Genomic DNA, 18,123 nt, shown 5'->3' with positions numbered 1-18,123 from the left:
AAAGAATTATGTACAAATTTTCAAACATATTTCTGCAGAGATCTGTAAATAATGCATTTATGAATTTTTTTTTTTCATTTTTCATTGCCCATCTCAAATAATAGGAGTTTATTTGCTAAGAAACTATTGTCCCTTGTCAATTAACTAATTCTTGATCCTCTTATGATTTTTTTTTCTCTCTCTGAATACTTTTTATTATAGGCTTCTGTTCACATCACATGCTGTGAGATCACAAAAGGGTGGGAATAACTACTAATGAAGAGCAGCCTTAAAAATAGTTACAGGCCAAGTTTTTAAATTATTCTCAGATGCATCCAATACACATTTTAAAATAAGGTTTTTATAATTTTTATTTAAATATCTCTATATTGATGTACCAGTGAAAAAGAAACATTATAAAAGATAATACAAGTTTCAAGCAAGCAGATTTAAGCATGTAACAAATTATGTAATGTTAATGCTGACCATGTTTTATACCTTTATATTAGAAGGCAAAAAAATAAAGCAGATTAAGTGAACAAAGTTTCAAAATGACTTTTCAAAAAATAAGCAACACTAAAACTAAGTTATTATGTTTAGACCAAATTTTTGTATTTGTTTTTTAACCAAGTCTAAAGAAGTGTGTCATTTGTTGTAAATTAATTTCATGCAAATGTCGAGAGCCAGCATGGGCCCCAGGTAAACATCCTTGCTGGGCTCGTTTTTTGTCTCTTTTGTAACATAAACAAAGCAAAATCATAGCAGCAGCCATAAAAACATTAATAAAGTAACAACAAATATCTGTTAATTATTATTTCGATCATTCTTAATGAATCAAGCGTCTATATGCAAAGAAAAGCCAAAAGCTATGTTTTTTATGATTAAATGAAAATATAGCCTAAAAGTGCTTTGCGGGTTTTATGACATAACCAGGCTTCATTTACCCAGGCCCCTGGGCAGTTCCCCCCTCTCCCGGTCTGCAGGCCTGTATGCAAAGGTCTTACATCTGCAAACAACCAAACATGGTTTAAAAGGATTTAATTGGATGTTAGCCTTGTTTTATATGATCTTACCTGAAGAAGACAGACCAATAAATTGTTGTTTGCCAACCTGTTATTATTATTATTAGCGTAATGTGCTTCCTTAGTCAAGTGTTGTACATTTTGCAATCCGAAGTAAGAAAGTGGTAACAAATATATTAATTTGTATGAAAATATGTTAAGAATAATTCAGTATTCAGAATTTAGCTTATAACAGTGTAAACATTGCACAGTTATTTTTTTTGTAGTCTATACAAGATGATAAACTAAATGAAATGTCTTGTCTTTTTAACGTACGAGTTAAAGAAAGTCAAAGATCCCTGTAAATAAATCTCTAGTGAACTGAACCTTTTATCTGTTTATGAGAATAATTTACAATCAAATTATAAAGTAGTTTTTTAATGAAATACTAGGAAAACATATTTCATAAAAGCATAAAGAAAATGCAGGATCACTATAGACTCCCAACTACTATATTTTGTAGAAGTAATTTGTAGTCGTGGTGTCATGTTATTTATTTCTAAAATTTTTTGTGTAGTAAGTAGAAAGTTATATTTTTTGTTTTTAGTTATTTTATATCATTGTATTAAAATAAAGTACAGTGCCATCTTTTGTAAAGTTTCCAGTTTTTTAAATCAAAGTATAAAAGATGCATGAGTGTTTGGAAGTATTAATTGGCAATAAACCACAAATGAACAGTGTAGTTGGACTCTCAGGAAGATCCTGCTATTGACACAGTGTAATAGAGTAATAATATGTTTCACACAAGGTGATTACATTTTTGTATTAAACTAAGATGTTAAGAATTATTTTTAACAGTAACTTTATTTTGATAAGACATCTGTCTAATGTAATAAGCTACTTACTTGCATCTATTACCATAACACTTTCTGCTGTTGCTGTTGAAAAGTACATACTACGTCTGTTTTCTTTAAATTTCAGCGGATGCTTTCTTTAAAGCTGCTATTAGCTTACTTCCAGAAGTTCCAAAGACAGTGGAAGTAGATGGAAAACACCGTTCAACTGAACCATTTCTTATTTCTTATATCAGTAATTTTCTGTCGGCTCTGTTGGTAATACCAGTAAGTTTATGTATATATTAACTAACAACTCCAGCTACTTAACTCTCTGTACATGGAAGATTTTCATCAAACCTATGAGCTATTTACAGATAAAGTTTATTAATAGGACTTTTTGTGGAAGTAATTTATAGTATATTTATTTTTAGTAAAACTGTTTGTTGTAATACAGCCTTAAAAACTTTGTTATCATAACAGTACCAGTTAATAGGAGCTGTATATTTGATACATAATTATAGGCCTAATTGTTATACCCTTTTTTTTTTTCAGACTTTGGCTGTGACATTTTCTTTATTTTTTTTGTTTTGTTTGAATTCTGACCTTTTTTTTTTAAACTGAAAAAATAATATATCCCAACTTATATACATACATACACAAATTGTAGATAATAAAAACTTACAATAAAGATAAGGTGATAAGGATAGTGCGAGACCTATCACCTAACTTCTACAGGTATAATACTGTACTTAAATTGTTATTTTATCTTTTAGTGTAGGTTTAGGTAGTGCTTTAAGCATCTAAGGAATTTTCTATGAACAGAAAACTTCCTGACATATTTTTTTCCCTGTTAGATGACATTTTGGTCTATATGTTGAGATCTTCTTATATGCATTGATAGTTCCAAAATAGTTCCCAGTTGACTGTAGTAAATTTCAATGTTTCAGGCAGAAAAACTATCCTTCAGAATGGATTCATTATTAGTAATCTAAATAATCTGAAATTATCCTTCAGAGTGGATTCATTATTAGTAAACTAAATAATGTGAAACTATCCTTCAGAGTGGATTCATTATTAGTAAACTAAATAATCTGAAACTATCCTTCAGAGTGGATTCATTATTAGTAAACTAAATAATCTGAAACTATCCTTCAGAGTGGATTCATTATTAGTAAACTAAATAATCTGAAACTATCCTTCAGAGTGGATTCATTATTAGTAAACTAAATAATCTGAAACTATCCTTCAGAGTGGATTCATTATTAGTAAACTAAATAATCTAAAAACTGTCCTTCTGAGTGGATTTATTGTTATTGTAATTCTTCACAGTGTAAACAGAGTAATCTGTTTGTGCTTTGGGGGTCTGCAGAAAAATTCCTGGAAACTTCCTAAGGGTCTAATTTGTGTTTGAGTTAATAGATTATCTCTTTACTTTCAAGACTGTGTTTCAGTTAATAAATTACTTTATCTAATTTTAATAAATATCTTTGCAATTTTGTTTCTCAAATATAAGTAGAATCTTGAGTAATCTTAACAAATTTAGTATGTCATTCAAAGTGTTTTCTACTTTACTCAGATAATCCATTTTGTCCAAAATAACAGTACTGTTATCTGTATCAGATTTGGTTATAGCAATATCCTTATGTTAGGCAAGATTTTTATAGTTAATATTCTACCTTTATTTAGTTTAAACATTGACATGATTAGAGGTATCAGTTTTATTGTCTTAGGACTACTCATAACAATGACATGAATAAAGGTATCAGTTTTATTGTTTTAGGACAACTCAGAACAATGACTTGACTAGAGATACCAGTTTTATTGTTTTAGGACCACCCATAATAAGAACCTAATCAGAAAGATATGTTTTGGGACCAATTAGATCATGACTCTAACCAGAAATGCCTGTTTTCTTGTTTCAGGATCATCCAGAGCAAGAGCCTCTATATTTGATTCGTGGTTTACTGAATGTTGTTCAAGATTACACTTGGGACTCCAATAGTGATGCTCGTATCATTGTTTATCTAAACGTGTTGAACCTGCTATCATCTATGACACAAGAATCCTACATTTACCACATTGAGAAAGGTATAGCTGTCTAATTGAACTCAATACCTATAGCTTTTGTAGTTCAAGTGGTTTGTGATGTTGAATAACAGATAACTAATGAGAACAATGCTTTTCAGGTGGTAATTATTTTTAGTTTAGTAAGTAGGCGTTTGTGGACATGTACAATATTGTGCATCATCACCCTGTCCTGCTACCAATCACACTATGGGAAATTGGGATTTTACTATTGATTAAATACCTTTGTCAAAATATTTGCTATCAAGTTTAACTATAGTTTTAAATGTCTTATTTAACCCCTTAACTGGTAGTTTCTTGGACACTAGTGGCTCCATTATGGCAGGTTTCTTCCAAAGCAAAGTGCAGGACATTGATTTTGGCATTTATTTAGCATTCAAAACTTTATACACACATTGAGCATTTGAGTTTTACTTGCAGAGATAACAGTTACTCCCGATACACGTGATATCAGTGTGTTTAGAGATCAGAAACTTTCCCAACATACATGTGATGTTGGATCTCTTGGTAGTGGTAGAAGCTGAACACCAGGTGTATGGTGTGATGTTGGATCTCTTGGTAGTGGTAGAAGCTGAACACCAGGTGTATGGTGTGATGTTGGATCTCTTGTTAGTGGTGGCAGCTGAACACCAGGTGTATGGTGTGATGTTGGATCTCTTGTTAGTGGTGGCAGCTGAACACCAGGTGTATGGTGTGATGTTGGATCTCTTGTTAGTGGTGGCAGCTGAACACCAGGTGTATGATGTGATGTTGGATCTCTTGTTAGTGGTGGCAGCTTAACTTCAGGTGTATGGAGTGATGTTGGATCTCTTGTTAGTGGTGGCAGCTTAACACCTGGTGTATGGTGTGATGTTGGATCTCTTGTTAGTGGTGGCAGCTGAACACCAGGTGTATGGTGTGATGTTGGATCTCTTGTTAGTGGTGGCAGCTTAAATTCAGGTGTATGGAGTGATGTTGGATCTCTTGTTAGTGGTGGCAGCTTAATACCAAATCTATGGTGTGATGCTGGATCTCTTTGTAGTGGTGGTGCACCAGGTGTATGGTGTGATGTTGGATCTCTTGGTAGTGGTGGTGCACCAGGTGTATGGTGTGATTCTAGTGGTAGAACACTAGGTGTACCAGAATAATTACTACCCAATTGAATCAACTATTTTCTGAAGGAGCCCTTCACTGTGTTTGGGAAGTTGCTGTTGGGGCATGCCTAGTTTGCCCAAGTTTTGGTTTTGACCCAGCAGATGCATCACTTAATCCAGTTGACTCACTTCTAGTTACAAAATTTACATTCTGAATCTATTTCACTAGCTGTATGCATTAAAAAAAAACAACATGTAAAGACAATTTACACTTCACTGTGGGAGCCATGTTTGTTGAGTGATGGGGATGAAAGGAATAAAATGTGTATGGGAAAATGTACATATGTCATCCTATTTTTCCTGTAGAGAAAACTTCATCAGGAAAAGTTACATGTCTATCACAAAACATAACATTGGTGTAAAATATACCAAAAGTTTGAAGAAGAACTGTAAAAACTTACACTTTGTAAGAGTATATTTTGTGTAATTGTGATGATGAACCGAGAGTTAGTTTTGTGTTTTTGTAGAAGTTTTAATTAGATTTTCAGTCACCTTTGCCATTTTTTAAAAATCTTTCTTGTATGTGTTTGAATCAGAAAAACTGAAAACAAACAAAGATGTTTTTACGAAGTTAAATTTGAAACACATTTTAATATTTTCCAGTGGATTCTAATGATGCTCTGTATGGAAGTGACCCAAAGTTTTTAGCTATGATAAGCAAAATTGGTTCAACTCTGGTTGATGAAATGCTTTCCCATTTGAAATTACTTGGTGATAAAGGGGTAAGTATGTTTGTTATGATCATATAAACAGTTTGATGTCTTTTTGTGCATTTTATACAATTTGTGTAACTACACATGAAAATTTCTGTTTTAATGTAATAGAACTATTGAAATTGTTTAATAATTTTTTTTGTATTATACAATGAAAGTCATTCTCAAAACATAGACATCCTGGAGTTATGTCGTTTATTATTTTTATTTTTTGATATTGTGTAAAGGTAGCTCTTCTCATTTCCAAGTGGTTGATAGGAATTTGATAATTTTATGATATCATCAGATTTGATTTTTTTTTATATTTTCTGCTTGTTAGGTTCTGTTGTTCATCAATGGTTATGAAAGCATACCTCACTAAAGATGAAGAGTTATTAAGTTGTGCATAATAGTAATGAAGAATAATTAACTTTAAGAAAAAAACACTTCATCTAAACTATTATTAGACAAAAGTCTGTTCGGGTGGGTGGGTTGTGTCTTCCTATAACTATCAAATCACTAGACTTATTGTAATTAAACATGGCATGTATCCTTAGGGACTCACAGGGAGTGATATAGTTGGTTGGGATTTAGATCTGACCTCCCTGGAGGCCCCTCTGTCTTCCTTGTGCATTGTGCCTGCTTATAATTGGTGAACCACTGAAATAATTGTAACCAAACCTGGCATGTATCGTTAGGGTGATCTTACTTCCCTATGTCTTTCCTGGATATTGCACGGGTGTTTCAGTCCTTCATAAATAAATCGCAACATTTCTGAAAATACTGCTGTGAATAATTGTAGCATTATCAAGCAATAGGTAACATCCTTTTTTGTAAACAGATAATATTAATTTTTTGGTTTTGAGTAAATTGTAAAGCTCACAATTCAATTATTATGATGATATTTTGCTTTCTGTTACTATTTAGTGTTATGTTAACAAATTTTACAAAATTGTATCCAAACTATTTGTAGACAACGAAACTTTCCATGAGTAAATCCCCTTGTGGCAAGTATGAGAACTTATGACGCTGAAAACTGGGGTTTCGATACCCATGGTGATCACAGCACAGATAGCCCATTGTGTAGCTTTATGCTTAACAACAAAATAAACAGACAAACTGTGTAAAACTTATTCATTATAAAATTTAAAAATAAAATATATATCTATTTTTTCAATGTATTTGTGACTGGAGATGTTTGAACATAAAATATATTTTGTGAACATTTACTCTTTCCTTGTGTTTTTTTCAATGTAATTGTGACTGGAGATGTTTGAACATAAAATATATTTTGTGAACATTTACTCTGTCCTTGAAACATCTCCAGTCACAATTACATTGAAAAAAAAAGAACATAAAATATAGGAATATCCTTGTTTTTCCTCCTGTGTTTTTTAAATTTTTTATCAGTATTATTCATTTTATTGTTTTTAAAATGACCCAACATGGCCAGGTAGTTAGGGCACTTCACTCGAAATCTGAGAGTCGCAGGTTCAAATCCCTGTACCACCAAACATGCTTGCCCCTTCAGCTGTGGAGGCATTATAATGTAACAGTCAATACCACTATTCGTTCGTTATAGAGTAGCCCAAGAATTGGCGGTGGATGGTGATGACTAGCTACCTTCCCTCTAGTCTTTCACTGCTAAATTAGGGATGGCTAGTGCAGATAGCCCTTGTGTAGCTTTGCGCAAGATTCAAAACCAAAATAATTATTTTTAATTGAAGGACATTTAGAGTAACCTATCATTTGTAGAGCTTTAAATTCTAATCTGTTTACTCATTTTTGTATTATCAATTACAAGTAATATTGAAATGCTGGTATTTACAGACATTTAAACGACAAGCATCGCTAGCCATGGATTTCTTTAACAGAATTGTCACTCATGGAGATCTTACTAATAATTCTTTAGCTACATTAGCTGTGAATCTGTGGGGTGTGATTAACAAACACGGCACTGTGGATACGAAATATTGTGTAAGTCAGATTTTATTTGACACTCATTTTTGTTAAACTAAAGGAGTTCTTATTAAGAAAATACTGTTTATTTTAGCTACAAACACCTGGAAATGTGTACATACTGAGTGATGAGCAACATATAAATGCAAATGAAACAACTGAATGATAGGTAGACATTCTTAAAAAAACAACTAAAATCTACATTACAAAATTACAGTATGGTATTTAAGTGGAAAAATTATGTAGTCTAGTAATTTAAAGAACTGGTATTTGGTGGATTTATTTGCTTAGTGTAAGTGTATTTTTGGAAATTACAAAGATGAAAACCATGAATTTTAAGCTACAAGTTCAAATCCTAGAGAGTAAAATCAGATTGAGATATTCAGAACTACATAAGTTAACATATGTTTTTCTAATAAATATATTGTTGTAACATATTTTGTCATTGCATTGATGGGTTCAATTAGATTATTTGGTAAAATTAATGTAAGGCCAGTCCACTTAATGATAACTAATTAATTTATTTCTTCAATAAGTGTTTACTACAACCATATTCACTTGTAGGCCCAATTTCATAAATACACTTTTCAACATAAACTTCACAACTGGGTATAGGCCTAACTTCAAATTCTTCATTCAATATAAACTATGAGATGTACACTTAACTTATAAGCTTTCTTGTATAATTCCTCAGCTAATCGATTAAGTAACTGAGTAGATGCAATAACTCTCGATACTGACACTGAAATTAATCACTCACTGGTAACTCAATAAATCTTCACTGAACTCATACATTTGCTTCTATGTTACACGAAACTTCTCGATTATTAACTTTTGTGAACTTTCTAGATCCTAATTTCATCATAATCAGGAGTTTTTTCTTGTAAACATCTAAATCAAAACATAAAAATATATCTCACAACAATTTATTACTAGCTTGCCAATACAGTGACATGCATCTGTAAGATTGTGTTTTAATCATATTAAGGCCATAAAGTGAAATAATATAAATACAGAAACACATCATGTAATGTTAACTTTTTATGTAGCTTACATATCAAAGACAGTGACACCAACCTAAATATTAAATACTTTTAAACTTTTCTGGTAATGATAATCTAACAATGAACACTCACAAATTGTAAATTAGAAAATATAACTATTTTTTTTTTTTAGGTTCGTTGTTTAGAGTTTGTGAAGAAGCGAGGAATGAGACCAGATGGAAAAGCATTCACTGATTTAGCAGCCAGACTGCAGGTTCCTAGCAGAGTTTAGCCATAGTGCTCAATAAATTTAAATATAAATTTTCATTTGTAATCATCAGATTTTTGATGATTTTGGTGTATTAAATTCTTACATGTACTGATTAAGTGCTTCAATTTGTTAGCTTTTTATAGAAATACCTTGAAATGAAATCCATTGTAGTATAAAGATAAGAACATCTTTTAAGAGATGTTTTCATCATAGTGGAACTATAATCATAGAAATTATTAGTAACATTTACCCTAATTGGTTAAGATTTGCAAATGAATAAACAAATATATTTATGAAAAGCAAAAAATTTTCACTTTGATACATCAGTTTGAAATGTGGAAAAACAAAGTGTAAAGTGAAAATTTATCTTCAAATCTTCTTCATACAATTGAAAAGCATAGTTTTATAAAAAAAAAACATTACTCGTAAAAGATTAATAACAGAAAACTCCAAAATATCTGTAATGATAGAAACAAACATTCATCATATACAAGTGAAACCTACATGTTATTGAAACAGTGTAAAAAAAAAAAAGTAAAATATTTTATTGACGTACCATTAACAATATTCAAACTGAGGTTTTTCAAATCTAAAAAAAATCATTACTTTTAAAAATACAAACTGTTTTTGCTGTTGCTTGTGAATATAATTCCACCCTTGCTGTGTTTGTATGTATTAAACATTTTCCTATTAGAATTATTTAATCTGTGTATGCCCCTGATACATCATGTAAAGATTCTTATAGATGCTTATTTGATTAAATGAATAAAAACAATTGTTATGGAAACAACAATATTAAGTTTCAATTTCTTTAATAGTAGATGCATTAATGTGTGATTAATTATTCATAGATGAAACACTTTATAGTAGCATTTATATATAAAAGATGTTTTGGTTCATGTTCTACTACTGATTTGAATATTATTCTATTTCCATGAATGTGAATCACAACTACACCTGTAAAAAATAAATATGATATTCAAGCCAAATTAGAAGATCCAATATTAAAATATATTTCATTGATATGTCAGTATTTTAAAAATTTGTTTTTGAGGAAACAATTTTTGAATTTTCATTGAATCAAATAAGATATTCAAATATCCCTTATTGTTAAAAAGGATTAAAATATTTTTTGCACTAATCTCTAAAGTTACTGATTTTATTTTTCTTAAAGGTGCAAGTTTCTTCTGATAGTGAAAACATTATCCTAAATTAGTGTTTTATTAAGAAATTGCATTCAAGCTTTTCATATTGCATTTTATTACTAGTGCATTGTTATGTTAGAACTTAAGGAGAGTTTCCATTTATTGATTGATTAGCAAATAAATTCACAAAACCTACTAAGAAAACAAAAATGCGAATTTTAGCCTGGGTGTGGCTAAGTGGTTAGCATGCCTAGAATTTTAATTTGAGTTTCCATGGTTTGTTTCTTGCAGTCAAACCTGAGAACCCATTAGGAGCCACAGTATGAACATTTCAGAAAAGCTAAATGTAGATATTAAGTTTGAACATTTCTCTACATGTCCATGCAAGTTTTTGTGAAAATCAGTACATCCTTAGCCCCCCCCCCCTCAAAACCCTACTGATTCCTCATTTAAGGGTTCAATATGAAAATTTTGAAATTTAAGAATTGATCTTTATTTTTAATGATACCTTACAAGCTATGTTAGTCTTTATCTAAATCTGTGGATGCAGTATTAGGCAGAGGTGGTGGCCTTGTGGCAAAACTCTGAATTTCAGAGTTGGTGATTTGGGTTTGAATCTGTGCAATACCACAAAATATTCCATACACTTTAACCTGTGAGTGCATTATGAGACTAACATATGATCCCTTAGCTTGAGTGGGAAGTTGCTGCAGGCTGTCTTTCTTCTGATTAGTTGTTCAAAATTAGGGATGGAGGGAGAGATTTACCACAAATACTGTTTTATGGACTAAAATTGTCATAATCTTATATTGAACTGATTCTTAAATTTGTATTTACAGATAGAACATATTCCACTCTTTTTATAGTGTACATTTGTAATAAATAAAACAAAATTTTAAAGTTTTGCTAGTTTTAGTTCAAAATTTGGTAAATCTGCACTAGGTTGTGCTAATTCAACCCTAGGTGTCACTTTCTATAGCCTCAGGTGGCCAAGGACGGTTATCTGCTGTTTTGTGGAATGTATCTAATCTCATCCTAATGTGAGGTTATTTTACTATTGTCTCGTTGAGTAGAAATACTTCTCATTTTGTGATTGGTTCAGTATAAAGAGAGAATGTGGATTATGAGTTCTTACATTTCAACACTGAAAGAGTTAAGACATTGTTTGAAGTTTATAATTTCAAAAAGTCTGTTAAACATAGATACATTTATTTATATTGTTATCTACCACTGCAACTTTGTTGTACATTTCAAAAAAAGTAATTTTAAAATGACCTTATGTAGAATTACAGAAAAAGGATGTCAGATTATATCTCAAACGATGTTTTTGATAACTTATTTCTAGAATGTAAACAAAAAAGTGAGAAATGATATAGATCCTTGACCAACTATAATGCCAAAAAAAATAATTCTGTTCTATAAAATTCTTTAAGATGTCAAATCAAAGAGTATTAGTCCTATAAGTATGATAAAAATCATGTTTATTGTAGATGTTTTTATCACAATCTTACTAATTACTCTCCATTTGGAAACTAATTTCACATTTTTTTAAAATCTAAATTGAGGTCTCCGGTGGCTTTTCAGCATGTTGTTAACATAGAGATTAAAGGAAGCTTCTTCACACAAAAGACTTATTCATATTTGATAATACAATCTCAAATGTGAAGAACTACTCTAACATTGTTCAGAAGACAAATAAATTCAAATGTTATCACTGACATCATTGATTAAATGTAAAATTATTGAAATGCTCAACAATTACATTTTGCAGTAAGCGGTATAAGTATCTCAGAGCTTTGGCTCTGAGTGAAATCAAAAATGCAACACAATTACCCCATCACTGGGGACGGGTACTTTTGCTTGTTATTTATAAATAACCCTTCATCTTGAATGTTAAAATTATGAAATAAATATATCCTGTACATATTTTTCCTAATACATCTATGAATTTTATAATTTGCATACCATACGGTTCACGCATATTTTCTGTGAATAAAAAGAAAAAGCATTAAACAACAGTTTCTTCTTCATAAGTAATCATTCGTGTATCTGGTTATTAGGCCTATTGCATATTTCTTCATGCTAAGCCTTAGTTTTAATTTTCTTCTGAAACTGATCTAATATATAGAATCTATTAATTTATCAATTATTTTTCAATTCATATATCAAGATAACCTTACAAGTCTTGAAATGTTGAAAAACTTGGCAAAATGCACATCCACGAAAACGTCGATAGTGTCAGCCAGGCTCCTCCCTTTCGGCTTGAGCCTGACACGTCGTTCCTTATCGTATGATCAAACAGTAGGCCGGCCTAGAATATGACCAAACCTAAGTTACAACTACACTTTTTACAACTACGTTTTATTTAACTTATCGCTGATGGTATTCTAGCTCCTAGATGCTTTCAATATTGATCTCGATGACGATTTGACCTTCTACAAGTAAGAGTTTGAGTCAATGTGTCTTTTAACATCACACAGCCTTTGGTGCTTGTAAGTTGCAGCTGGCTGAACGGTTACACATTGTGCATTGCAAATAATTCTTACTGGATGATTCAGGCACGATGCATGGGTACTTCTTTGTTCGTTCTGGTACTTCGAAGGACCTGATATTTTGTCAGTTTGGGTTGTTTTGATGTTGGTGGACCGTCAGATAGTGAACCCCTTTAACTCATATTGTTTACTAGATTGACAACAAATGGCATGCGCTTGATTGTATGTGACTGCTCATTTCATTGGTTATCAGGCGAACAAAGAACCAATTATTCGACGCAATACACATGCGAAACAACTATCTATTTAAGAGTGGTTCTATCCTCGCTATCCATTGCGCGCATCTGAAGCAAAGGGTTAGTACCGTTCTAACAATTTTTTGAAGATAATTACATGTTTAATATCATATGATGAAAAAAAAAGAAATTAACACTGATAGCGTGATTTATATTCAAAATGAGTGAGAATTAAATGACATGATTTCTGGGTTTGGTTTTTCATTATAACATTAATATATAGAAGATATTCAACTATTTGGAATGTTAATTCTTTTTGACATGTAATTTTGACAAAATAGCAATAACAATAACTTTAGCATTCCTTCATGTTGTCTTCTTAGTCATAGACACGCTTTATTACTAGAATCAATGTTATCGTTATTCTAACATTTATTATTTGTTATTATTTTTATGTAATTTAAAAATCACCATTAGGTCTACCAGTAAATAGAAACAGTTGTTCCATAGATGGAAGAGAATGTCAAACACTATGAACTAAAAGCCATCACCATATAAATTTGTGTGACTAGAGTATATCTCATATTTAAATTAGACTTTTAATATGTCAAATTCGCAAAAAATTACAAAGTGTCCTCTATTGGCGGTTTGTTATGCGTTTATTTCCACATCACACGATAAGATACGAGAGTTCAGAATAGGTATAATATTGAAAAAGCAGATAGTAAAAATCTTTTTTTCTTGATAAAAAATTTTCATAAAAAGAAAAAAATAATATTTTTGACAGAGCCGTCCACAAATAAATATACCCAATATTTTTTTTGTATATTATATATATATTATCTACCAAGGAAGTTATTTTATTATTCGTGTTATCTTCAGTCTTCACTAACACTGGTTTGTTAGGTGCACGTGGAGTGTGGCATAATAATTATAACTTAAAAGTAATAAGACTTAAATTGGTAAGATTTTATTTTTTGTTTTGTAATGTGAAACTGTTTTCCGCTGAGATTTTTATTGAAATAGTATGAGATTAACTTCGAAACTACAGACTGAAAATGAAATAGTAATAGTACTAATTATTAATTTCACTAGTTATAGTGTAATAGAACTTAAATTGGTAAGATTTTATTTTTTGTTTTGTAATGTGAAAATGTTTTTCGCTGAGATTTTTACTGAAATAGTATGAGATTAAGTTCAAAACTACTGACTGAAAATGAAATAGTAATAGTACTAATTATTAATTTCACTAATTATAGTGTAACAATATTAATAACATAATAATATCATTACCATAAACGAGCACTAGTAGTCTAGTAGTATTACACGCTCAATGTTGTTCTTTTAGAATTTTATAACAATTGTGCACAGTGTGATTATGTTGTTCCTTAACTTTATAAGTTTATTAAGACTAATGCCAGTGAATGATGGTGACTCATGAAATGGGTCGAAAGCTAACTGAAAATGCAATAAGAAATTTTTGGGTTACATTTATAAATGTGGTGAAAAGTAATTCTAACACTAATATAATGGTAGCATTAAGTAACAACAAATTTGGGTTACTTTGCTTATAGTTACAACTTACAATAACACGAGTAGTGATAAACTCGAGTGATTGTTTAAAGAGCATACTATTATAATTACATTGTGGGGGTAAATTTAATCTTTTTTTTCACTTATAAGTGTGGGTATGGAACTTGTTGCATGTAATGTAAGTTAATTCTATATGTTAAGATTACATTTACACTATTGCAGCAATGTTTTGTAAATTTCATGACTGATTTGGGTTCATTTGTCATTATTTTTGTGGTATTATCTCATAATATATTGCTAGTGTAAATAGTTATTGAAGTAATTTATTATTTGTTGAGTTACTATCGTGTAACATTGTCATTGGTCAAAAGTTAGCATTTTTTATCTTTCAGTTATCACTGAAGAGGACTTTGAAGAATCTTTATTAAAAATGTCCCATCTGTTGACATGTACTTAAGTAAAATGGTGGTGTTTAGTTTTCCTTGGTATATATCTTGTCAAAATTGGCCCATAAGTTTGTTAGAAAATGTGAAAGTCATTGAACATATTATTGTTTTGATTGTCTGTTATTCCTCTTTTAAAGTATTGCACTCATGGTTGAGCAAGCTCAATGATACGGCTGAAACCTGTGGGTAAAATGTATGGAACACATTATGTGCTGTAAAAATATTTACCAGAAAACTACTACTTCATTAAAATTATTGAGTTACTGTTATAAATATTTGCAAATGTATTCATAATTTACAATGCTTCCCAGTGGCTTAGTGGTAAGTCTGGGGCTTATAATGCTAAAAATTGGGTTTTCGATACCCTTGGTGAGTACAGCACAGATAGCCCATTGTGTAGCTTTGTGTTCCATAACAAATAAATAATTTACTGTACTATATGTAAAATATATATATTTTTGACTATTTTGTGCTGTGTACAACAGATTTTATTTCAATAAACATTGTAAACTGCTGATACTCTAGCAATAGGTTGTGCTCATCTCTAAAAGAACTCCATGTGTTGTTTTGAGCTTAATAATGGCAGATTTGAAGAATTAAAAGAAAAAGCATGTACATTTTTTATAATAGTACTAACTTGTGAACAGTTTGTATCACTTAGTTTCTAAAGGTAAATAATGTATTTCTTTTTCACTACACTGATAATACGTTACACCACGCTAACAGGTAAAATAATTTTAGTTAATCTTAGCTTAACACAGAAAGTTGAGCTATTATGTTTGCATATGTTATTATGATTGTGATACACTAGGCTAGTGCAGTTAACTGTTAATGTCAGTATGTTCAGTTAAGTATATCTAACCGTAACAATATGTGTTCAAATAAGGGCATTGTACTTTTCCGTATCATTATGTGTTATCGAAGTACAATTTAACTGTGTATATATATGTTACTGCAGTACATATCAGATAAATATGATCTAACAGATGTCATTTGATTTATGATAAGCGTAACATATTTATTCATTTCAAAGGTATTAGTGTATATTGTGTAACATACCCCAACTACTGTGTTATGTATTGATTAGGTTTTATTATATTTATTAATATACTTGTTAGTATAATGCTCTATGTAAATGCTGGTTGAGGGCAACATACATGTACTTGTCAGTACAAAAATATGATACCATATAAGCCAAGAGCTTTCGAACAGTGGCAAATTGAAAAAAGAAAGGATCACCTTTTGAAAGTGCGTGGGTTATAGAGTATCGTATTTTTGTGTTAAATTGATTTCTTCAACCTACGTGGTTTCTTAAAATTATGAACTATAAGTTTGTTTATGGAGAAGTCCCCTCCAAATCATTCTATTTGAATAGAAAATGGGTCAAAGAAAGTTACTCCATAACTGTCGGACGATTTTTAAAGTTATATCGCCATGTCAAGGCTTCATCCTTTGGTATGGTTTCATTTCATTTCAGTTCAAACTATGAAATGCTTTGGGTAGACATTGGTCACCAAAGTACAGAGGAAGAAAAAACTAACCATATGGTGTGGTTTTAAGTTTTTTCATTCCACAACAGGGATGTTTAGACCCACACACACACTGGTTAGACTTGTATTTCTGAACAGTAAATGCTGATTGTCAGAATTTTGACAGTCATTTATGAGCTTGAAATACAGTAAATTTATGTTTTTTCAATATTCACAATGGGTAACTGTTCAACTATCATTCAGCATATCATACTTCATCAACTTAAATGTTATACACCGTGTTTGATTTGATAGTATTAGCTTTGACTTGTGTAATTGGTAGTAGCAAAAATGTCAGTGTTTAGTAACACAATGATTACTTTTCTGTTTCCATAGGGCATGAGTGTTGTTAAAAAAAATAGTTCACTATGTAGAAATTGTTTTTGTTCTACAATGATAACTGTATAAAACTTAATATCTTTTTTTTTCAGTTTCTGACCTAGCAAATTTACCAAGACTTGTTTTTAATAATGAAAAAGAAGATTTAAACTTGACATGCCTGTAAAAGTCACTCCAATTCTGAAGAAATTCAATAACTTGCTTCCAATGACAACCCAGAAATCACCAAAGACAAGGGTACACTTCAAATTACAAGACATAAGTGACGTTGTTCAGCTCATCAGACGCTACCATGAGGAGGGTGCTTTTTTAGAGTACAAAAACTTTGTAGAAACTCTTCAGCTTCCTGATACGGAGGTAAGAATCAAATTTGTGGAATGTTAACTACTATAGTTTAAGCCAAAGCTTATAGAATTTTGTATAATATATGTAACTAGTACTAGATGTACTTCTGCAGGACCTCAGAAAGTGTTCTGTTTCAAAAGTAAATATAGCCAAAATTAAGAGTAACAAATATTTTTATTTCTTGCGTTTCAAGTTCTTATGTTATGCTATGTTGTAGCCTACAGAGTGCATAATTCTTCTCATGATTCAAGGTTAAAACAGGTGACTCCTTCAGGTAGCCTTCGGTCCCCTTTTGGGAAAATAAATAAATATATATATATATATATATTGTAGATTGTAACTGTGCTTTGTAATGTTTCTTAATATGATGACACTTCATAATTTTTTTGATAAAGTCTCTAAGTAGCCCTATATGAGTGAGCAATTGGAAATGAGCTTGATATTGTTACTTGCAAAATAGACTTAGTAACTGTTTGCTTTGTGGAGTAGGTTTTCTTTCTTGTATATGTATTAATAATGATTAAAGCAATGCATATTTTATATAATGAATATATATTCATATATATCAGAAATCACCCAAGGCAAGGAAGGATAGACTTCAAATTACAAGACATAAGTAATGTTGTTCAGTTCTTCAGATGCTACTATGAGGAAGGAGCATTTTTACAGTACAAAAATTTTGAAGAAACATATATATATAAATAATTGTGACAGTCATACTGGCTCTTTCTGAACTTTTGCATTTCAGTTTATCTTGTTTAAAAATATGTGAGGTACTTAAGAAACAATTGTTATGAGAAAATGGTAATGACTGACTATTTGGACATTCTTGGTACTGTCTTTGAAGCTTTTAAATACTTTCCCAAATTTTTGTTTTGTGGCTTCTGCCCATAACTAATTTTTGAGTTTATAGTATCAAAATATTTGTGCACAAAAACAGTTTCTTGGCATAATATATGTGGTAACTGTAATTTTAATGTAGGAATTTTAAAATATTTGTGTTTTGCAAGTTAAGAAAGCAAAAACCACTGCCAAGCACAGTGGCTGATTACTAATTATTTTACTAGTCACCATGTAATACAGAATGGTTATTGTCTAACACCTTGTTCATTCTTTAGT

At 30.8% G+C, this 18,123-nt stretch overlaps 1 protein-coding gene across 1 annotated transcript in view; it reads left to right on the top strand.

The window, feature by feature from the left end:
- LOC106460891 (UPF0505 protein C16orf62 homolog) overlaps positions 1-9,473 on the top strand; it is a 53,805-nt gene extending 44,332 nt beyond the window's left edge. The window contains exons 21-25 of the mRNA XM_022387693.1: positions 1,962-2,101; positions 3,739-3,904; positions 5,638-5,756; positions 7,557-7,703; positions 8,862-9,473. Coding sequence (XP_022243401.1) covers positions 1,962-2,101; positions 3,739-3,904; positions 5,638-5,756; positions 7,557-7,703; positions 8,862-8,960 — 671 coding nt within the window. The 3' untranslated portion in view covers positions 8,961-9,473. The remainder of the gene's footprint in view (positions 1-1,961; positions 2,102-3,738; positions 3,905-5,637; positions 5,757-7,556; positions 7,704-8,861) is intronic.
- The last annotated feature ends 8,650 nt before the right edge of the window (positions 9,474-18,123 follow it).

The sequence above is a fragment of the Limulus polyphemus genome, unplaced genomic scaffold (assembly GCF_000517525.1).
Source record: "Limulus polyphemus unplaced genomic scaffold, Limulus_polyphemus-2.1.2 Scaffold857, whole genome shotgun sequence".
NCBI classification, from domain to species: domain Eukaryota; kingdom Metazoa; phylum Arthropoda; class Merostomata; order Xiphosura; family Limulidae; genus Limulus; species Limulus polyphemus.
Note: the sequence above shows the minus strand (reverse complement) of the source record. Positions and strands in the feature narration are given on the sequence as shown.